The 23963-nt window shown below is 52.2% G+C and overlaps 1 protein-coding gene and 3 non-coding genes across 4 annotated transcripts; all 4 read right to left on the bottom strand.

The window, feature by feature from the left end:
- Positions 1-12063: 12063 nt before the first annotated feature.
- Positions 12064-12140, bottom strand: TRNAN-GUU (transfer RNA asparagine (anticodon GUU)). Its single transcript has one exon. It is a non-coding gene; the product is annotated as a tRNA-Asn (tRNA).
- Positions 12141-15374: 3234 nt separating this feature from the next.
- On the bottom strand, positions 15375-17121 carry LOC142790237 (uncharacterized). Its single transcript, XM_075885208.1, has one exon. The coding sequence runs from the start codon at positions 17076-17078 to the stop codon at positions 15891-15893; it is 1188 nt and encodes a 395-aa protein (XP_075741323.1). The 5' UTR covers positions 17079-17121; the 3' UTR covers positions 15375-15890.
- A 3177-nt stretch (positions 17122-20298) lies between these two features.
- Positions 20299-20375, bottom strand: TRNAN-GUU (transfer RNA asparagine (anticodon GUU)). The gene has a single exon. It is a non-coding gene; the product is annotated as a tRNA-Asn (tRNA).
- Positions 20376-23093: 2718 nt separating this feature from the next.
- On the bottom strand, positions 23094-23170 carry TRNAN-GUU (transfer RNA asparagine (anticodon GUU)). The gene has a single exon. It is a non-coding gene; the product is annotated as a tRNA-Asn (tRNA).
- Positions 23171-23963: the final 793 nt, after the last annotated feature.

Raw genomic sequence — 23963 nt, forward strand, 5'->3', positions numbered from 1 at the left:
CAGCCCAAAGGAAAAAAAGCGCCGCACCACCACCGGGTGGGCTCGAGCGTCGAACCTTTCGGTTAATAGCCCATCGCGCTAGCCAATTACGCCACGGAGACAGTCGTGCTCCACTCTCACCACCATCAGAACATTTCTTCAGAGCTATCAGCCCAAAGAAAAAAAACAACACACCACTCCCGGGAGGGCTCGAACCTCCAACCTTTTGGTTAACAGCCGATCGCGCTAGCCGATTGCGCCACGCAGACAGTCGTGCTCCACTCCCACCACCATCAGAACATATCTTCAAAGCTATCAGCGCAAAGAAAAAAAGCAACACACCACTCCCGGGAGAGCTCGAACCTCCAACCTTTCGGTTAACAGCCGATCGCGCTAGCCAATTGCGCCACTGAGACACTCCTGCTCCACTCTCACCACCATCAGAACGTTTCTTCAGAGCTATCAGCCCAAAGAAAAAAAAGCGCCGCACCACCATCGGGTGGGCTCGAACCTCCAACGTTTCGGTTAACAGCCAATCGCGCTAGCCAATTGCGCCACGGAGACAGTCGTGCTCCACACTAACCACCGTCAGAACATTTCTTCAGAGCTATCAGCCCAAAGAAAAAAAAGCGCCGCACCACCACCGGGTGGGCTCGAACCTCCAACCTTCCGGTTAACAGCCAATCGCGCTAGCCAATTGCGCCATGGAGACAGTCCTGCTCTACTCTCACCACCATCAGAACATATCTTCAAAGCTATCAGCCCAAACAAAAAAAAGCAACACACCACTCCTGGGAGGGCTCGAACCTCCTACCTTTCAGATAACAGCCCATCGCGCTAGCCAACTGTGCCACGGAGACAGTCGTGCTCCACTCTCACCACCATCACAAATATCTTCAAAGCTATCAGCCCAAAGAAAAAAAAGCACCGCACCACCACCGCGTGGCTTCCAACCTCCAACCTTTCGGTTACCAGCCGATCGCGCTAGCCGAGTGCGCCACAGAGACAGTCCTGCTCCACTCTCACCACCATCAGAACATATCTTCAAAGCTATCAGCCCAAAGAAAAAAAGCAACACACCACTCCCGGGAGGGCTCGAACCTCCAACCTTTCAGTTAACAGCCGATCACGCTAGCCAATTGCGCCACGGAGACAGTCATGCTCCACTCTCACCACCGTCAGAACATTTCTTCAGAGCTATCAGCCCAAAGGAAAAAAAGCGCCGCACCACCACCGGGTGGGCTCGAGCGTCCAACATTTCGGTTAATAGCCCATCGCGCTAGCCAATTACGCCACGGAGACAGTCGTGCTCCACTCTCACCACCATCAGAACATATCTTCAAAGCTATCAGCGCAAAGAAAAAAGCAACACACCACTCCTGGGAGGGCTCGAACCTCCAACCTTTCGGTTAACAGCCGATCGCGCTAGCCAATTGCGCCAAGGAGACAGTCATGCTCCACTCTCACCACCAACAGAACATATCTCCAAAGCTATCAGCGCAAAGAAAAAAGCAACACACCACTCCCGGGAGGGCTCGAACCTCCAACTTTTCTGTTAACAGCCGATCGCGCTAGCCAATTGCGCCACGGAGACAGTCATGCTCCACTCTCACCACCATCAGAACATATATTCAAAGCTATCATACGAAAGAAAAAAAGCGCCGCACCACCACCGGGTGGGCTCGAACCTCCAACCTTTCGGTTAACAGCCGATCGCGCTAGAGAATCGCGTAACGGAGACAGTCCCGCTCCACTCTCACCACCACCAGAACATATCTTCAGAGCTATCAGCCCAAAGAAAAAAAGCGCCGCACCACCACCGGGTGGGCTCGAACCTCCAACCTTTTGGTTAACAGCCGATCGCGCTAGCCAATTGCGCCACGGAGAGAGTCGAGCTCCTTTCTCACCACCAACAGAACATATCTCCAAAGCTATCAGCGCAAAAAAAAAGCAACACACCACTCCCGGGAGGGCTCGAACCTCCAACATTTCGGTTAACAGCCGATCGCGCTAGCCACTTCCGCATCGGAGACAGTCCGGCTCCACTCTCACCACCGTCAGAACAATTCTTCAAAGCTATCAGCCCAAAGAAAAAAAAGTGCCGCACCACCATCGGGTGGGCTCGAACCTCCAACGTTTCGGTTAACAGCCAATCGCGCTAGCCAATTGCGCCACGGAGACAGTCGTGCTCCACTCTCACCACCGTCAGAACATTTCTTTAGAGCTATGAGCCCAAAAAAAAAGCGCCGCACCACCACCGGGTGGGCTCGAACCTCCAACCTTTCGGCTAACAGCCGATCGCGCTAGCCAATTGCGCCATGGAGACAGTCCTGTTCCATTCTCACCACCATCAGAACATATCTTCAAAGCTATCAGCCCAAAGAAAAAAAAAGCAACACACCACTCCTGGGAGGGCTCGAACCTCCAACCTTTCAGTTAACAGCCCATCGCGCTAGCCAATTGCGCCACGGAGACAGTCGTGCTCCATTCTCACCACCATCACAACATATCTTCAAAGCTATCAGCCCAAAGAAAAAAAAGCACCACACCACCACCGCGTGGGCTCGAACCTCCAACCTTTCGGTTACCAGCTGATTGCGCTAGCCGATTGCGCCACGGAGACAGTCTTGGTCCACTCTCACCACCATCAGAACATATCTTCAAAGCTATCAGCCCAAAGAAAAAAAAGCAACACACCACTCCCGGGAGGGCTCGAACCTCCAACCTTTCAGTTAACAGCCGATCGCGCTAGCCAATCGCGCCACGGAGACAGTCATGCTCCACTCTCACCACCGTCAGAACATATATTCAAAGCTATCAGACGAAAGAAAAAAAGCGCCGCACCACCACCGGGTGGGCTCGAACCTCCAAACTTTCGGTTAACAGCCGATCGCGCTAGAGAATCGCGTAACGGAGACAGTCCCGCTCCACTCTCACCACCACCAGAACATATCTTCAGAGCTATCAGCCCAAAGAAAAAAAGCGCCGCACCACCACCGGGTGGGCTCGAACCTCCAACCTTTTGGTTAACAGCCGATCGCGCTAGCCAATTGCGCCACGGAGAGAGTCGTGCTCCTTTCTCACCACCAACAGAACATATCTCCAAAGCTATCAGCGCAAAGAAAAAAGCAACACACCACTCCCGGGAGGGCTCGAACCTCCAACATTTCGGTTAACAGCCGATCGCGCTAGCCACTTCCGCATCGGAGACAGTCCGGCTCCACTCTCACCACCGTCAGAACATTTCTTCAGAGCTATCAGCCCAAAGAAAAAAAAGCGCCGCACCACCATCGGGTGGGCTCGAACCTCCAACGTTTCGGTTAACAGCCAATCGCGCTAGCCAATTTCGCCACGGAGACAGTCGTGCTCCACTCTCACCACCGTCAGAACATTTCTTCAGAGCTATGAGCCCCCCCCCCCAAAAAAAAGCGCCGCACCACCACCGGGTGGGCTCGAACCTCCAACCTTTCGGTTAACAGCCGATCGCGCTAGCCAATTGCGCCATGGAGACAGTCCTGTTCCACTCTCACCACCATCAGAACATATCTTCAAAGCTATCAGCCCAAAGAAAAAAAAGCAACACACCACTCCTGGGAGGGCTCGAACCTCCAACCTTTCAGTTAACAGCCCATCGCGCTAGCCAATTGCGCCACGGAGACAGTCGTGCTCCATTCTCACCACCATCACAACATATCTTCAAAGCTATCAGCCCAAAGAAAAAAAAGCACCACACCACCACCGCGTGGGCTCGAACCTCCAACCTTTCGGTTACCAGCTGATTGCGCTAGCCGATTGCGCCACGGAGACAGTCTTGGTCCACTCTCACCACCATCAGAACATATCTTCAAAGCTATCAGCCCAAAGAAAAAAAAGCAACACACCACTCCCGGGAGGGCTCGAACCTCCAACCTTTCAGTTAACAGCCGATCGCGCTAGCCAATCGCGCCACGGAGACAGTCATGCTCCACTCTCACCACCGTCAGAACATTTCTTCAGAGCTATCAGCCCAAAGGAAAAAAAGCGCCGCACCACCACTGGGTGGGCTCAAACCTCCAACCTTTTGGTTAGCACCCGATCGCGCTAGCCAATTGCGCAACGGAGAGAGTCGTGCTCCCCTCTCACCACCAACAGAACATATCTTCAAAGCTATCAGCGCAAAGAAAAAAGCAACACACCACTCCCGGGAGGGCTTGAACCTCGAACCTTTCGGTTAACAGCCGATCTCGCTAGCCAATTGCGCCACGGAGACAGTCCTGCTCCACTCTCACCACCATCAGAACATATCTTAAAGGCTATCAGCCCAAAGAAAAAAAAGCGCCGCACCACCACCGAGTGGGCTTGAACCTCCAACTATTCGGTTAAATGCCGATCGCGCTAGCCAATTGCGCCACGGAGATAGTCGTGCTCCACTTCCACCACCATCAGAACATATCTTCAAAGCTATCAGCGCAAAAAAAGCAACACACCACTCCCGGGAGAGCTCGAACCTCCAACCTTTCGGTTAACAGCCGAACGCGCTAGCCAATTGCGCCACGGAGACAGTCCTGCTCCACTCTCACCATCGTCAGAACATTTCTTCAGAGCTATCAGCCCAAAGAAAAAAAAGCGCCGCACCACCATCGGGTGGGCTCGAACATCCAACCTTTCAGTTAACAGCCCATCGCGCTAGCCAATTACGCCACGGAGACAGTCGTGCTCCACTCTCACCACCATCACAACATATCTTCAAAGCTATCAGCCCAAAGGAAAAAAAGCACCGCCCTACCACAGCGTGGCCTCGAACCTCCAACCTTTCGGTTAACTGCCGAACGTGCTAGCCGATTGCGCCAAGGAGACAGTCATGCTCCACTCTCACCACCGTCAGAACATTTCTTCAGAGCTATCAGCCAAAAGAAAAAAGCGCCGCACCACCATCGGGTGGGCTCGAACCTCCAACCTTTTGGTTAAAGGCCGATCGCGCTAGCCAATTGCGCCACGGAGAGAGTCGTGCTCCTTTCTCACCACCAACAGAACATATCTCCAAAGCTATCAGCGCAAAGAAAAAAGAACACACCACTCCCGGGAGGGCTTGAACCTCGAACCTTTCGGTTAACAGCCGATCGCGCTAGCCAATTGCGCCGCGGAGACAGTCATGCTCCACTCTCACCACCATCAGAACAAAAGCTATAAGTGCAAAGAAAAAAGCAACACACCACTCCCGAGAGGGCTCGAACCTCCAACTTTTCTGTTAACAGCCGATCGCGCTAGCCAATTACGCCACGGAGACAGTCCTGCTCCACTCTCACCACCATCAGAACATATATTCAAAGCTATCAGACGAAAGAAAAAAAAGCGCCGCACCACCACCGGGTGGGCTCGAACCTCCAACCTTTCGGTTAACAGCCGATCGCGCTAGAGAATCGCGTAACGGAGACAGTCCGGCTCCACTCTCACCACCGTCAGAACATTTCTTCAGAGCTATCAGCCCAAAGAAAAAAAAGCGCCGCACCACCATCGGGTGGGCTCGAACCTCCAACGTTTCGGTTAACAGCCAATCACGCTAGCCAATTGCGCCACGGAGACAGTCGTGCTCCACTCTCACCACCGTCAGAACATTTCTTCAGAGCTATGAGCCTAAAGAAAAAAAAGCGCCGCACCACCACCGGGTGGGCTCGAACCTCCAACCTTTCGGTAACCAGCCGATCGCGCTCGCCGATTGCGCCACGGATACAGCCCTGCTCCACTCTCACCACCATCAGAACATATCTTCAAAGCTATCAGCCCAAAGAAAAAAAAGCAACACAGCACTCCCGGGAAGGCTCGAACCTCCAACCTTTCAGTTAACAGCCGATCACGCTAGCCAATTGTGCCACGGAGACAGTCATGCTCCACTCTCCCCACCGTCAGAACATTTCTTCAGAGCTATCAGCCCAAAGGAAAAAAAGCGCCGCACCACCACCGGGTGGGCTCGAGCGTCCAACCTTTCGGTTAATAGCCCATCGCGCTAGCCAATTACGCCACGGAGAACGTCGTGCTCCACTCTCACCACCATCAGAACATATCTTCAAAGCTATCAGCGCAAAGAAAAAAGCAACACACCACTCCCGGGAGGGCTCGAACCTCCAACCTTTCGCTTAACAGCCGATCGCGCTAGCCAATTGCACCACGGAGACAGTCATGCTCCACTCTCACCACCGTCAGAACATTTCTTCAGAGCTATCAGCCCAAGAGAAAAAAAGTGCCGCACCACCACCGGGTGGGCTCGAGCGTCCAACCTTTCGGTTAATAGCCCATCGCGCTAGCCAATTACGCCACGGAGACAGTCGTGCTCCACTTTCACCACCATCAGAACATATCTTCAAAGCTATCAGCGCAAAAAAAGCAACACACCACTCCCGGGAGAGCTCGAACCTCCAGCCTTTCGGTTAACAGCCGATCGCGCTAGCCAATTGCGCCACGGAGACAGTCCTGCTCCACTCTCACCACCGTCAGAACATTTCTTCAAAGCTATCAGCCCAAAGAAAAAAAAGCGCCGCACCACCATCGGGTGGGCTCGAACTTCCAACCTTTCGGTTAACAGCCCATCGCGCTAGCCAATTGCGCCACGGAGATAGTCGTGCTCCACTCTCACCACCATCAGAACATATCTTCAAAGCTATAAGCGCAAAGAAAAAAAAGCAACACACCACTCCCGGGAGGGCTCGAACCTCCAACCTTTTGGTTAACAGCCGCTCGCGCTAGCCAATTGCGCCAAGGAGACAGTCATGCTCCACTCTCACCACCGTGAGAACATTTCTCCAGAGCTATCAGCCCAAAGAAAAAGAAGCGCCGCACCACCTTCGGGTGGGCTCGAACCTCCAACCTTTCGGTTAACAGCCCATCGCGCTAGCCAATTGCGCCACGGAGACAGTCCTGCTCCACTCTCACTACCGTCAGAACATTTCTTCAGAGCTATCAGCCCAAAGGAAAAAAGCGCCGCACCACCACCAGGTGGGCTCGAACCTCCAACCTTTTCGTTAACAGCCGATCGCGCTAGCCAATTGCGCCACGGAGAGAGTCGTGCTCCTTTCTCACCACCAACAGAACATATCTTCAAAGCTATCAGCGCAAAGAAAAAAGAACACACCACTCCCGGGAGGGCTTGAACCTCGAACCTTTCGGTTAACAGCCGATCGCGCGAGCCAATTGCGCCGCGGAGACAGTCATGCTCCACTCTCACCACCATCAGAACAAAAGCTATAAGCGCAAAGAAAAAGCAACACACCACTCCCGAGAGGGCTCGAACCTCCAACTTTTCTGTTAACAGCCGATCGCGCTAGCAAATTGCGCCACGGAGACAGTCCTGCTCCACTCTCACCACCATCAGAACATATATTCAAAGCTATTAGACGAAAGAAAAAAAAAGCGCCGCACCACCACCGGGTGGGCTCGAACCTCCAACCTTTCGGTTAACAGCCGATCGCGCTAGAGAATCGCGTAACGGAGACAGTCCCGCTCCACTCTCACCACCACCACAACATATCTTCAGAGCTATCAGCCCAAAGAAAAAAAGCGCCGCACCACCACCGGGTGGGCTCGAACCTCCAACCTTTTGGTTAACAGCCGATCGCGCTAGCCAATTGCGCCACAGAGAGAGTCATGCTCCTTTCTCACCACCAACAGAACATATCTCCAAAGCTATCAGCGCAAAGAAAAAAGCAACACACCACTCCCGGGAGGGCTCGAACCTCGAACCTTTCGGTTAACAGCCGATCGCGCTAGCCAATTGCGCCGCGGAGACAGTCATGCTCCACTCTCACCACCATCAGAACAAAAGCTATAAGTGCAAAGAAAAAAGCAACACACCACTCCCGAGAGGGCTCGAACCTCCAACTTTTCTGTTAACAGCCGATCGCGCTAGCCAATTACGCCACGGAGACAGTCCTGCTCCACTCTCACCACCATCAGAACATATATTCAAAGCTATCAGACGAAAGAAAAAAAAGCGCCGCACCACCACCGGGTGGGCTCGAACCTCCAACCTTTCGGTTAACAGCCGATCGCGCTAGAGAATCGCGTAACGGAGACAGTCCGGCTCCACTCTCACCACCGTCAGTACATTTCTTCAGAGCTATCAGCCCAAAGAAAAAAAAGCGCCGCACCACCATCGGGTGGGCTCGAACCTCCAACGTTTCGGTTAACAGCCAATCACGCTAGCCAATTGCGCCACGGAGACAGTCGTGCTCCACTCTCACCACCGTCAGAACATTTCTTCAGAGCTATGAGCCTAAAGAAAAAAAAGCGCCGCACCACCAACGGGTGGGCTCGAACCTCCAACCTTTCGGTAACCAGCCGATCGCGCTAGCCGATTGCGCCACGGATACAGTCCTGCTCCACTCTCACCACCATCAGAACATATCTTCAAAGCTATCAGCCCAAAGAAAAAAAAGCAACACAGCACTCCCGGGAAGGCTCGAACCTCCAACCTTTCAGTTAACAGCCGATCACGCTAGCCAATTGTGCCACGGAGACAGTCATGCTCCACTCTCACCACCGTCAGAACATTTCTTCAGAGCTATCAGCCCAAAGGAAAAAAAGCGCCGCACCACCACCGGGTGGGCTCGAGCGTCCAACCTTTCGGTTAATAGCCCATCGCGCTAGCCAATTACGCCACGGAGAACGTCGTGCTCCACTCTCACCACCATCAGAACATATCTTCAAAGCTATCAGCGCAAAGAAAAAAGCAACACACCACTCCCGTGAGGGCTCGAACCTCCAACCTTTCGCTTAACAGCCGATCGCGCTAGCCAATTGCGCCACGGAGACAGTCATGCTCCACTCTCACCACCGTCAGAACATTTCTTCAGAGCTATCAGCCCAAAGGAAAAAAAGTGCCGCACCACCACCGGGTGGGCTCGAGCGTCCAACCTTTCGGTTAATAGCCCATCGCGCTAGCCAATTACGCCACGGAGACAGTCGTGCTCCACTTTCACCACCATCAGAACATATCTTCAAAGCTATCAGCGCAAAAAAAGCAACACACCACTCCCGGGAGAGCTCGAACCTCCAGCCTTTCGGTTAACAGCCGATCGCGCTAGCCAAATGCGCCACGGAGACAGTCCTGCTCCACTCTCACCACCGTCAGAACATTTCTTCAAAGCTATCAGCCCAAAGAAAAAAAAGCGCCGCACCACCACCGGGTGGGCTCGAGCGTCCAACCTTTCGGTTAATAGCCCATCGCGCTAGCCAATTACGCCACGGAGATAGTCGTGCTCCACTCTCACCACCATCAGAACATATCTTCAAAGCTATAAGCGCAAAGAAAAAAAAGCAACACACCACTCCCGGGAGGGCTCGAACCTCCAACCTTTTGGTTAACAGCCGATCGCGCTAGCCGATTGCGCCACAGAGACAGTCGTGCTCCACTCCCACCACCATCAGAACATATCTTCAAAGCTATCAGCGCAAACAAAAAAGCAACACACCACTCCCGGGAGAGCTCGAACCTCCAACCTCTCGGTTAACAGCCGATCGCGCTAGCCAATTGCGCCACGGAGACAGTCCTGCTGCACTCTCACCACCGTCTAAACGTCTCTTCAGAGCTATCAGCCCAAAGAAAAAAAAGCGCCGCACCACCATCGGGTGGGCTCGAACCTCCAACGTTTCGGTTAACAGCCAATCGCGCTAGCCAATTGCGCCACGGAGACAGTCGTGCTCCACTCTAACCACCGTCAGAACATTTCTTCAGAGCTATCAGCCCAAAGAAAAAAAAGCGCCGCACCACCACCGGGTGGGCTCGAACCTCCAACCTTCCGGTTAACAGCCGATCGCACTAGCCAATTGCGCCATGGAGACAGTCATGCTCCACTCTCACCACCGTCAGAACATTTCTTCAGAGCTATCAGCCCAAAGGAAAAAAAGCGCCGCACCACCACCGGGTGGGCTCGAGCGTCCAACATTTCGGTTAATAGCCCATCGCGCTAGCCAATTACTCCACGGAGACAGTCGTGCTCCACTCTCACCACCATCAAAACATATCTTCAAAGCTATCAGTCAAAACAAAAAAAAGCAACACACCACACCTGGGAGGGCTCGAACCTCCAACCTTTCAGTTAACAGCCCATCGCGCTAGCCAACTGTGCCCGGAGACAGTCGTGCTCCACTCTCACCACCATCACAAATATCTTCAAAGCTATCAGCCCAAAGAAAAAAAAGCACCGCACCACCACCGCGTGGGCTCGAACCTCCAACTTTTCGGTTACCAGCCGATCGCGCTTGCCGAGTGCGCCACAGAGACAGCCCTGCTCCACTCTCACCACCATCAGAACATATCTTCAAAGCTATCAGCCCAAAGAAAAAAAGCAACACACCACTCCCGGGAGGGCTCGAACCTCCAACCTTTCAGTTAACAGCCGATCACGCTAGCCAATTGCGCCACGGAGACAGTCATGCTCCACTCTCACCACCGTCAGAACATTTCTTCAGAGCTATCAGCCCAAAGGAAAAAAAGCGCCGCACCACCACCGGGTGGGCTCGAGCGTCCAACATTTCGGTTAATAGCCCATCGCGCTAGCCAATTACTCCACGGAGACAGTCGTGCTAGACTCTCACCACCATCAGAACATATCTTCAAAGCTATCAGCACAAAGAAAAAAGCAACACACCACTCCCGGGAGGGCTCGAACCTCCAACCTTTCGGTTAACAGCCGCTCGCGCTAGCCAATTGCGCCAAGGAGACAGTCATGCTCCACTCTCACCACCGTGAGAACATTTCTCCAGAGCTATCAGCCCAAAGAAAAAGAAGCGCCGCACCACCTTCGGGTGGGCTCGAACCTCCAACCTTTCGGTTAACAGCCCATCGCGCTAGCCAATTGCGCCACGGAGACAGTCCTGCTCCACTCTCACTACCGTCAGAACATTTCTTCAGAGCTATCAGCCCAAAGGAAAAAAGCGCCGCACCACCACCGGGTGGGCTCGAACCTCCAACCTTTTCGTTAACAGCCGATCGCGCTAGCCAATTGCGCCACGGAGAGAGTCGTGCTCCTTTCTCACCACCAACAGAACATATCTTCAAAGCTATCAGCGCAAAGAAAAAAGAACACACCACTCCCGGGAGGGCTTGAACCTCGAACCTTTCGGTTAACAGCCGATCGCGCTAGCCAATTGCGCCGCGGAGACAGTCATGCTCCACTCTCACCACCATCAGAACAAAAGCTATAAGCGCAAAGAAAAAGCAACACACCACTCCCGAGAGGGCTCGAACCTCCAACTTTTCTGTTAACAGCCGATCGCGCTAGCAAATTGCGCCACGGAGACAGTCCTGCTCCACTCACACCACCATCAGAACATATATTCAAAGCTATTAGACGAAAGAAAAAAAAGCGCCGCACCACCACCGGGTGGGCTCGAACCTCCAACCTTTCGGTTAACAGCCGATCGCGCTAGAGAATCGCGTAACGGAGACAGTCCCGCTCCACTCTCACCACCACCAGAACATATCTTCAGAGCTATCAGCCCAAAGAAAAAAAGCGCCGCACCACCACCGGGTGGGCTCGAACCTCCAACCTTTTGGTTAACAGCCGATCGCGCTAGCCAATTGCGCCACAGAGAGAGTCATGCTCCTTTCTCACCACCAACAGAACATATCTCCAAAGCTATCAGCGCAAAGAAAAAAGCAACACACCACTCCCGGGAGGGCTCGAACCTCCAACATTTCGGTTAACAGCCGATCGCGCTAGCCACTTCCGCATCGGAGACAGTCCGGCTCCACACTCACCACCGTCAGAACATTTCTTCAGAGCTATCAGCCCAAAGAAAAAAAAGCGCCGCACCACCATCGGGTGGGCTCGAACATCCAACGTTTCGGTTAACAGCCAATCGCGCTAGCCAATTGCGCCACGGAGACAGTCCTGCTCCACTCTCACCATCGTCAGAACATTTCTTCAGAGCTATCAGCCCAAAGAAAAAAAAGCGCCGCACCACCATCGGGTGGGCTCGAACCTCCAACCTTTCAGTTAACAGCCCATCGCGCTAGCCAATTACGCCACGGAGACAGTCGTGCTCCACTCTCACCACCATCAGAACATATCTTCAAAGCTATAAGGGCAAAGAAAAAAAGCAACACACCACTCCCGGGAGGGTTCGAACCTCCAACCTTTCGGTTAACAGCCGAACGCGCTAGCCGATTGCGCCACGGAGACAGTCGTGCTCCACTCCCACCACCATCAGAACATATCTTCAAAGCTATCAGCGCAAAGAAAAAAGCAACACACCACTCCCGGGAGGGCTTGAACCTCGAACCTGTCGGATAACAGCCGATCTCGCTAGCCAATTGCGCCACGGAGACTTTTTTTTTTTTTTTTTTTTCTTTATTGCCTTTTAATAACCACAAGCAAAGGAAATACATACAAAATATGTACACTTACTAAAACACCAGCTTCAACTTGGCCAGTGCACTTGGTTTAAAAAGGCTTCACAGAAGCCAATTGGTCGAGCACAGGTAACCACTCGGGGGGTTCAGGCAGCGCTTTAAACACGTCTCGTGTATACAGCATACTCTCAACAAAATAGTCTCTCGCTGAACGTGCGTCTACACGCATATGTCGAACATCCATTCTTGTCCTCCACACACTATGCATGCAAAGCAACATTAACATGTCACTCGGCACTTCCCCTGCAGCTGCACACGGAAGAAAACGGATTCCAAAAGCGTTGATAGGTAGTTCTTTTTTTATAGTCCGTTGTAGTACGTCCCACAAGAACACAGCATCATGGCAGTCGAGAAAGATATGATTTATCGTTTCTGGTTTGCCGCAGATTAGACAGTTGACGGACCACGGTACAAAAAGCCCTTTACTTTTTAGCCATGGCAGTACAGGGAGAGTGCCGGTATGCACTTGAAAGAAGAATGTTTTGACAGAGGGTCTGACCGGCATTCTCTTAACACGTTTAAACACGTCACGCTCAGAACCTAGCCTGCACGAAGCTCGGTAGACGGGCACTGGCAGGAAGACATCAAGAAGGTCACGATACAGTTTCTTTTTAGTCACGTCGGACAAGTATTCGTACGAAAATCTTTCCTTGAGCAGGCGTGTAGCTGTAACTACTTCTCGCAAATAAGGACTGAGTGGTCCAGCTTCGAAGGAAAAAGATGACACGACGAAATCAGATAAGGGGGTCTGCAGTCTTGCTTGGATCACAGTTCTCAAGAAATTGTCAGTTTGATCTCGAGCGAACATGAATCTGCTCACCAACTGCTTAAAAAACAAATGCAAAAGCCCCAGACCACCATATTTTACCCTATGAAATAAATTGCACCGGCTCGTGCGCTCCCACTGCGACCCCCATATAAAGGTCGCGAATACTCGGTGCATTTTCTGGACCGAAGTGCGGGTCATGGTTAACACTTGTAATACATAAAACACTTTTGCAATCAGAAATACATTGCACACGGACGCTTTTGCAAACATTGATAAATTGCGACCTCCCCACTTATCAGTACAATTTTTAATGCGTTGACGTTCCTCAGACCAATACTCCGTAGCATTGCGGTAGTGATCCAAAGGCACACCGAGGTACTTTCCGGGCATGATTTTCCAATTCATGTTACAGTAAACTTCGGGTGTGCTTTGCCACTGGCCATGCCAAACGCCTAGACATTTTGGCCAACTAATTGCGCTGCCCGTTGCTGCACAGAATTCCCTAGCTATTCGTACAACTTCTTGCACACTTTCTTTGTCACTGCAAAACACTGCGACGTCATCAGCATAGGCTAAAATTCTAATTCCACTGGTCAGAAACGTATACCCTCTTATACTTGGTGATGCAAGTATTCGTAAACAGAAGGGCTCTAAGTAAAGCGCGAAAAGGAGTGGCGACAAGGCACAACCTTGCTTCACGCTCGAGCGCACAGGAATTGAAGCACTTACTTCTTTGTTGATTACTAAATTAGCCCTGCAGTCATGATACACCATTCTAACGCCTTCTGTAATGACAGTTCCTACATTCACATGTTCCAGCAATAAAAACAAAATTTCATGTACGACTTTATCGAACGCTTTGTGCAGGTCTAGCTGAATCATGGCCACGCGGTCATTATTTGCATCACAGCATTCTAGAATACTTCTGGTTACGTGTATATTTGTGAATATGGTTCTGCCCTTAATCCCACATGTCTGATGCGGGCCGACAAGGGATGTGACAACACTTTGGAGCCGTCTTGCTAGGACCTTCGTGTATATTTTATAGTCAGTGTTGCTCAAACTGATAGGTCGGTAGGATTCCACTGAAAGTAGCTTTGCGGGGTCATCAGTTTTGGGGATTAATACTACGTGTGCTGTCCTAAATGAATGAGGTGTTTGCTGCTTGTCGTAGCATTCTCTGATCACTCGGTGTAATGCCAGTGCCATTTCTGTCTTAAAAAATTTGTATATGGCAGCACCAAGCCCATCCGGCCCTGGCGACTTGCCGTTACCCAGGTTATCTATAGCTGATTCAATTTCTGCCACAGTGATTTCTACTTCCAGTAACTCCCGCTCAGAGTCTTCCAATCTCGGCATAAGGGTCAGAAAGTCCTCTTTGAATCGTTCGGGGTCATTGATTGTATGGCTAAGGAGTTGCGTATAAAACTCGACAAAGGCGTGCTTTATCTGTTCGCGGTCCCGGGTAATGTAATTGCGGTATCGAATTTCATTTATCTCTTTGTTTGCTGCATGTTTCTTTTCTTCACTGAGCACCCGCTTAGTGGGCGTTTCACCCATCCACAGCCGTTCAGTGCGAGCCCTTATCATTGCTCCGCGGTACTTTTCGTCGTCGATGAATTCGAGCTTTGCTTTCGCCTCCTTTATTTCTTTCTTAAATTTTCCCGGCACTTCATTTTCTACGCTTAACATGTAGTCTAGTTCGCTTTGTAACTGCCTCTCTTGTTGCCTTTCCCGATTACGTAATACACAGGCTCTTTCAATCGCTATCATCTTTATATCACACTTCATTTGCTCCCACACAGCTATGAAGTTATTGGTCTCCAAACGAAGAGCATTTGAAAGACATTCTTTGGTTTTTGTGACAAATATTTCATCTTGCAGCAGCTTTTCATTAAATTTCCATAGAAACCAATTAAACTTCGCAGCCTTACGTTTTTCGCCAATGTTGACCTTGACCAGACAATGATCACTAAAACTAAGATGTTGAATTTGATAAGATGAGCATAGTGGCACCAACTTTGCCGACAAATATATTCTGTCTAACCTCGCGTGCGAATGACCTTGAAAGTGCGTATATCCTACTTCACCCTCTCGCGTCATTACATAACCGACATCTTCCAGCCCTGTCTCGTTCACTATTTTATTCAACAGCTCAGCGCTTCTATCGCGCACATTGAAGCTCGTTGTCTTATCCTCAGCTCTACAGACACAATTGAAGTCCCCTAGAACCACAACATTTCTTTCCGTTTTCAAGAATCCTTCAATCGCTCTGAAAAAAAATTCCCGTTCGTGCGATCTATTCGGTGCATAAACACACACAACGCGCCAAGGCATTCCAGAAACACTGAAGTCGCACACAACCAGCCTACCGCTATCGCAGGTAGACACATTTTCAACAACCGCGATACTACTACGTATGAAAACGACACAGCCTCCTGACCGCCCAACAGCATGACAAACGCAGACATTGTACCTAGAGCGAAAAACTTGAACCATTTGCTCCGTTTGTTCTTCACTTTCCATTTTAGTTTCTTGTACAGCCAGGAGGTCTATGTCGTTTTCTAACAAAATGCGACTAATCTGGCATTGTCTCCTGCGCGAACACAGGCCTCTTGAGTTCAACGTCGCGATGCAAATACCAGTTTTAAAGTTAGTCGCCATTTCTTGAAGGTTGTTTCGTCAGGTGTCATACTCACGTCGCAACAGTGGTTGCGTGTGCTCAGCGTAGAAAGCCTCGGAACGTCTCCTCCGCTACGGCGGGGCCGACGTTTGAGTGCCCCTACGGTCAGGAGACAGGTTTGGTCGTGGTTTAAAGGTAGGCCGACGACCAGTCGCCGTCTTTGTTGGAGGTTCATTGATGGCCGACGTGTCAACATTTCCGGTACGGTCAGGTGTTTCACGAGCTCGCTTAAAAGCGATAGCACCGGCCTTGGTCATCTCGGCGTCCGTTGCTTCCGGGCCGCCCTCTCGCGCAGCTGAAGATGACTTGCTCGCTGCTGTAGCGTCGTTCTCTACTGCTGCCGTGTCTAAATTCGTTCCTGGCGCACCAGAGTGCTTGTCGCCTTTATTGGTAGATTCCAGTGCGGCCCCAGAAGACTGTTCAGGGGGCGTGGCAGGGCCTTCCGTATAACCGTCTTCCCTGCTCGCTTCTTCGGCATCCACGGCATCCATCAGGTGTTCAGACACTTCGTCTGTTTGGCCTGGGCCCGCAATGCTGGCGTACGACCTCACACAGTGGGCGTCATCGTGGCCATAGCGACGACAGACCCCACAGCGCGGCACGCGGCAATCCCGTCGAATGTGTCCGATAGCCCGGCATCGGAGGCATAGCGGTGCTCTGCCAGGAATTACGACGAGCGCCATATCCTCCGCAACTCGCAGTTGGTGTGGCAGGTCGTCCACGGACACGCCCGCGTGTAGCCTCAGCGTGACCGACCGCGTGGTTGAACCTTTATCATTACAACCCTGCACCTTCCATTTATCTCTGCTTATCTCGGTCACTTTTCCGTAGGGCGTTAAGGCGACTCGCACAGCCTCGTCCGGCACGCCATGAAGAAGCCAGTACAACTTCAGCCGCACACCTCGATCACGGGGGTCAACCACCATACAGCGATGGTCCTTTAGATCAAAAGACTCCGCCGCCAGCATCTTCTTTTTACCCTCATCATCCTTGAACGTCACTGCCCATACATGATTCATTTGGTATGCCCCTAGGGCAACCACTTCCGGCAGCAGCGAAAGACGAGCAAGGCTGTCTCGGACATGCTCCACTCGATATGGCCTGGCTTTCAAGTTTCCGTGCAAAAAAACCGTGTGCAAAACGGAATCACCTGAAGGCAGCTGAGGCAGAACAACCTGGAAATCTTCGCCTGGCTTTTCGGTACACCTGATACCGCGGCCCACACGGGCCGCTGAAACCGCCCCTACGCGGGAGCACATGATAAACACGTCCGTTCACTGTCGTGGCCGGAAGTGGAATCCATTGCGCCACGGAGACAGTCCTGCTCCACTCTCACCACCATCACAACATATCTTCAAAGCACTCAGCCCAAAGAAAAAAAAGCGCCGCACCACCACCGAGTGGGCTCGAACCTCCAACCTTTCGGTTAACAGCCGATCGCGCCAGCCAATTGCGCCACGGAGACAGTCGTGCTCCACTCTCCCCCCCGTCAGAACATTTCTTCAGAGCTATCAGCCCAAAGGAAAAAAAGCGCCGCACCACCACCGAGTGGGCTCGAACCTCCAACCTTTCGGTTAACAGCCGATCACGCTAGCCGATTGCGCCACGGAGACAGTCGTGCTCCACTCCCACCACCATCAGAACATATATTCAAAGCTATCAGCGCAAAAAAAAGCAACACACCACTCCCGGGAGAGCTCGAACCTCCAGCCTTTCGGTTAACAGCCGATCGCGCTAGCCAATTGCGCCACGGAGAGAGTCGTGCTCTTTTCTCACCACCAACAGAACATATCTTCAATGCTATCAGGGCAATGAAAAAAAAGCGCCGCACCACCACCGGGTTGGCTCGAACCTCCAACCTTTCGGTTAATAGCCCATCGCGCTAGCCAATTGCGCCACGGAGACAGTCGTGCTCCACTCTCACCACCGTCAGAACATTTCTTCAGAGCTATAAGCCCAAAGGAAAAAAAGTGCCGCACCACCACCGGGTGGGTTCAAGCGTCCAACCTTTCGGTTAATAGCCCATTGCGCTAGCCAATTACGCCACGGAGACAGTCGTGCTCCACTCTCACCACCATCAGAACATATCTTCAAAGCTATCAGCGCAAAGAAAAAAGCAACACACCACTCCCGGGAGGGCTCGAACCTCCAACCTTTAGGTTAACAGCCGATCGCGCTAGCCAATTGCGCCAAGGAGACAGTCGTGCTCCACTCTCACCACCGTCAGAACAATTCTCCAGAGCTATCAGCCCAAAGAAAAAAAAGCGCCGCACCACCACTGGGTGGGCTCGAACCTCCAACCTTTTGGTTAACACCCGATCGCGCTAGCCGATTGCGCAACGGAGAAAGTCGTGCTCCACTCTCACCACCAACAGAACATTTCTTCAGAGCTATCAGCGCAAAGAAAAAAGCAACACACCACTACCGAGAGGGCTTGAACCTCGAACCTTTCGGTTAACAGCCGATCTCGCTAGCCAATTGCGCCACGGAGACAGTCGTGCTCCACTCTCACCACCGTCAGAACATTTCTTCAGAGCTAACAGCCCAAAGAAAAAAAAAGCGCCGCACCACCACCAGGTGGGCTGGAACCTCCAAACTTTCGGTTAACAGCCGATCGCGCTAGCCAATTGCGCCATGGAGACAGTCCTGCTCCACTCTCACCACCATCAGAACATATCTTTAAAGCTATCAGCCCAAAGAAAAAAAAGCAACATACCATTACTGGGTGGACTCGAACCTCCAACCTTTCAGTTAACAGCCCATCGCGCTAGCCAATTGCGCCACGGAGAGAGTCGTGCTCAACTCTCACCACCATCAGAACATATCTTCAAAGCTATCAGCGCAAAGAAAAAAGCAACACACCACTCCCGGTAGGGCTCGAACCTCCAACCTTTCGGTTAACAGCCGATCGCGCTAGCCAATTGCGCCAAGGAGACAGTCATGCTCCACTCTCACCACCGTCAGAACAATTCTTCAGAGCTATCAGCCCAAAGGAAAAAAAGCGCCGCACCACCACCGGGTGGGCTCAAACCTCCAACCTTTTGGTTAACACCCGATCGCGCTAGCCAATTGTGCAACGGAGAGAGTCGTGCTCCACTCTCACCACCAACAGAACATATCTTCAAAGCTATCAGCGCAAAGAAAAAAGCAACACACCACTCCCGGGAGGGCTTGAACCTCGAACCTTTCGGTTAACAGCCGATCTCGCTAGCCAATTCCGCCACGGAGACAGTCCTGCTCCACTCTCACCAACATCAGAACATATCCCAAAGGCTATCAGCCCAAAGAAAAAAAAAGCGCCGCACCACCACCGAGTGGGCTCGAACCTCCAACCTTTCGGTTAACAGCCGATCGCGCCAGCCAATTGCGCCACGGAGACAGTCGTGGTCCACCCTCCTCCCCGTCAGAACATTTCTTCAGAGCTATCAGCCCAAAGAAAAAGAAGCGCCGCACAACCACCGGGTGGGCTTGAACCTCCAACTATTCGGTTAACAGCCGATCGCGCTAGCCAATTGCGCCACGGAGATAGTCGTGCTCCACTTCCACCACCATCAGAACATATCTTCAAAGCTATCAGCGCAAAAAAAAGCAACACACCACTCCCGGGAGAGCTCGAACCTCCAACCTTTCGGTTAACAGCCAATCGCGCTAGCCAATTGCGCCACGGAGACAGTCCTGCTCCACTCTCATCATCGTCAGAACATTTCTTCAGAGCTATCAGCCCAAAGAAAAAAAAGAGCCGCACCACCATCGGGTGGGCTCGAACCTCCAACCTTTCAGTTAACAGCCCATCGCGCTAGCCAATTACGCCACGGAGACAACCTGCTCCACTCTCACCACCATCAGAACATATCTTAAAGGCTATCAGCCCAAAGAAAAAAAAGCGCCGCACCACCACCGAGTGGGCTCGAACCTCCAACCTTTCGGTTCACAGCCGATCGCGCCAGCCAATTGCGCCACGGAGACAGTCGTGGTCCACCCTCCTCCCCGTCAGAACATTTCTTCAGAGCTATCAGCCCAAAGAAAAAGAAGCGCCGCACCACAACCGGGTGGGCTTGAACCTTCAACTATTCGGTTAACAGCCGGTCGCGCTAGCCAATTGCGCCACGGAGATAGTCGTGCTCCACTTCCACCACCATCAGAACATATCTTCAAAGCTATCAGCGCAAAAAAAAGCAACACACCACTCCCGGGAGAACTCGAACCTCCAACCTTTCCGTTAACAGCCGATCGCGCTAGCCAATTGCGCCACGGAGACAGTCCTGCTCCACTCTCACCATCGTCAGAACATTTCTTCAGAGCTATCAGCCCAAAGAAAAAAAAGAGCCGCACCACCATCGGGTGGGCTCGAACCTCCAACCTTTCAGTTAACAGCCCATCGCGCTAGCCAATTACGCCACGGAGACAGTCGTGCTCCACTCTCACCACCATCAGAACATATCTTCAAAGCTATAAGGGCAAAGAAAAAAAGCAACACACCACTCCCGGGAGGGTTCGAACCTCCAACCTTTCGGTTAACAGCCGAACGCGCTAGCCGATTGCGCCACGGAGACAGTCGTGCTCCACTCCCACCACCATCAGAACATATCTTCAAAGCTATCAGCGCAAAGAAAAAAGCAACACACCACTCCCGGGAGGGCTTGAACCTCGAACCTGTCGGTTAACAGCCGATCTCGCTAGCCAATTGCGCCACGGAGACAGTCCTGCTCCACTCTCACCACCATCACAACATATCTTCAAAGCACTCAGCCCAAAGAAAAAAAAGCGCCGCACCACCACCGAGTGGGCTCGAACCTCCAACCTTTCGGTTAACAGCCGATCGCGCCAGCCAATTGCGCCACGGAGACAGTCGTGCTCCACTCTCCCCCCCGTCAGAACATTTCTTCAGAGCTATCAGCCCAAAGGAAAAAAAGCGCCGCACCACCACCGAGTGGGCTCGAACCTCCAACCTTTCGGTTAACAGCCGATCACGCTAGCCGATTGCGCCACGGAGACAGTCGTGCTCCACTCCCACCACCATCAGAACATATATTCAAAGCTATCAGCGCAAAAAAAAGCAACACACCACTCCCGGGAGAGCTCGAACCTCCAGCCTTTCGGTTAACAGCCGATCGCGCTAGCCAATTGCGCCACGCAGAGAGTCGTGCTCTTTTCTCACCACCAACAGAACATATCTTCAATGCTATCAGGGCAAAGAAAAAAAAGCGCCGCACCACCACCGGGTGGGCTCGAACCTCCAACCTTTCGGTTAATAGCCCATCGCGCTAGCCAATTGCGCCACGGAGACAGTCGTGCTCCACTCTCACCACCGTCAGAACATTTCTTCAGAGCTATAAGCCCAAAGGAAAAAAAGTGCCGCACCACCACCGGGTGGGTTCGAGCGTCCAACCTTTCGGTTAATAGCCCATTGCGCTAGCCAATTACGCCACGGAGACAGTCGTGCTCCACTCTCACCACCATCAGAACATATCTTCAAAGCTATCAGCGCAAAGAAAAAAGCAACACACCACTCCCGGGAGGGCTCGAACCTCCAACCTTTAGGTTAACAGCCGATCTCGCTAGCCAATTGCGCCAAGGAGACAGTCGTGCTCCACTCTCACCACCGTCAGAACAATTCTCCAGAGCTATCAGCCCAAAGAAAAAAAAGCGCCGCACCACCACCGGGTGGGCTCGAACCTCCCACCTTTTGGTTAACACCCGATCGCGCTAGCCGATTGCGCAACGGAGAAAGTCGTGCTCCACTCTCACCACCAACAGAACATTTCTTCAGAGCTATCAGCGCAAAGAAAAAAGCAACACACCACTACCGAGAGGGCTTGAACCTCGAACCTTTCGGTTAACAGCCGATCTCGCTAGCCAATTGCGCCACGGAGACAGTCCTGCTCCACTCTCACCACCATCAGAACATATCTTCAAAGGTATCAGCCCAAAGAAAAAAAAGCGCCGCACCACCACCGAGTGGGCTCGAACCTCCAACCTTTCGGTTATCTGCCGAACGTGCTAGCCAATTGCGCCAAGGAGACAGTCGTGCTCCACTCTCACCACCGTCAGAACATTTCTTCAGAGCTATGAGCCAAAAGAAAAAAAGCGCCGCACCACCATCGGGTGGGCTCGAACCTCCAACCTTTCGGTTAACAGCCAATCGCGCTAGCCAATTGTGCCACGGAGACAGTCGTGCTCCACTCTCACCACCGTCAGAACATTTCTTCAGAGCTAACAGCCCAAAGAAAAAAAGCGCCGCACCACCACCAGGTGGGCTGGAACCTCCAAACTTTCGGTTAACAGCCGATCGCGCTAGCCAATTGCGCCATGGAGACAGTCCTGCTCCACTCCCACCACCATCAGAACATATCTTTAAAGCTATCAGCCCAAAGAAAAAAAAGCAACATACCATTACTGGGTGGACTCGAACCTCCAACCTTTCAGTTAACAGCCCATCGCGCTAGCCAATTGCGCCACGGAGAGAGTCGTGCTCCACTCTCACCACCATCAGAACATATCTTCAAAGCTATCAGCGCAAAGAAAAAAGCAACACACCACTCCCGGTAGGGCTCGAACCTCCAACCTTTCGATTAACAGCCGATCGCGCTAGCCAATTGCGCCAAGGAGACAGTCATGCTCCACTCTCACCACCGTCAGAACAATTCTTCAGAGCTATCAGCCCAAAGGAAAAAAAGCGCCGCACCACCATCGGGTGGGCTCGAACCTCCAACGTTTCGGATAACAGCCAATCGCGCTAGCCAATTGCGCCACGGAGAGAGTCATGCTCCTTTCTCACCACCAACAGAACATATCTCCAAAGCTATCAGCGCAAAGAAAAAAGCAACACACCACTCCCGGGAGGGCTCGAGCCTCCAACATTTCGGTTAACAGCCGATCGCGCTAGCCACTTCCGCATCGGAGACAGTCCGGCTCCACTCTCACCACCGTCAGAACATTTCTTCAGAGCTATCTGCCCAAAGAAAAAAAAGCGCCGCACCACCATCGGGTGGGCTCGAACCTCCAACGTTTCGGTTAACAGCCAATCGCGCTAGCCAATTGCGCCACGGAGACAGTCCTGCTCCACTCTCACCATCGTCAGAACATTTCTTCAGAGCTATCAGCCCAAAGAAAAAAAAGCGCCGCACCACCATCGGGTGGGCTCGAACCTCCAACCTTTCAGTTAACAGCCCATCACGCTAGCCAATTACGCCACGGAGACAGTCGTGCTCCACTCTCACCACCATCAGAACATATCTTCAAAGCTATAAGGGCAAAGAAAAAAAGCAACACACCACTCCCGGGAGGGTTCGAACCTCCAACCTTTCGGTTAACAGCCGAACGCGCTAGCCGATTGCGCCACGGAGACAGTCGTGCTCCACTCCCACCACCATCAGAACATATCTTCAAAGCTATCAGCGCAAAGAAAAAAGCAACACACCACTCCCGGGAGGGCTTGAACCTCGAACCTGTCGGATAACAGCCGATCTCGCTAGCCAATTGCGCCACGGAGACAGTCCTGCTCCACTCTCACCACCATCACAACATATCTTCAAAGCACTCAGCCCAAAGAAAAAAAAGCGCCGCACCACCACCGAGTGGGCTCGAACCTCCAACCTTTCGGTTAACAGCCGATCGCGCCAGCCAATTGCGCCACGGAGACAGTCGTGCTCCACTCTCCCCCCCGTCAGAACATTTCTTCAGAGCTATCAGCCCAAAGGAAAAAAAGCGCCGCACCACCACCGAGTGGGCTCGAACCTCCAACCTTTCGGTTAACAGCCGATCACGCTAGCCGATTGCGCCACGGAGACAGTCGTGCTCCACTCCCACCACCATCAGAACATATATTCAAAGCTATCAGCGCAAAAAAAAGCAACACACCACTCCCGGGAGAGCTCGAACCTCCAGCCTTTCGGTTAACAGCCGATCGCGCTAGCCAATTGCGCCACGGAGAGAGTCGTGCTCTTTTCTCACCACCAACAGAACATATCTTCAAGGCTATCAGGGCAAAGAAAAAAAAGCGCCGCACCACCACCGGGTTGGCTCGAACCTCCAACCTTTCGGTTAATAGCCCATCGCGCTAGCCAATTGCGCCACGGAGACAGTCGTGCTCCACTCTCACCACCGTCAGAACATTTCTTCAGAGCTATAAGCCCAAAGGAAAA

Source organism: Rhipicephalus microplus, unplaced genomic scaffold, assembly GCF_043290135.1.
Source record: "Rhipicephalus microplus isolate Deutch F79 unplaced genomic scaffold, USDA_Rmic scaffold_88, whole genome shotgun sequence".
Classification (NCBI taxonomy): Eukaryota; Metazoa; Arthropoda; class Arachnida; order Ixodida; family Ixodidae; genus Rhipicephalus; species Rhipicephalus microplus.

What these genes read in the sequence shown, in the direction of transcription:
- LOC142790237 (XM_075885208.1), bottom strand. Translation starts at nt 17,078, where the DNA reads ATGTGCTCCCGCGTAGGGGCGGTTTCAGCGGCCCGTGTGGGCCGCGGT.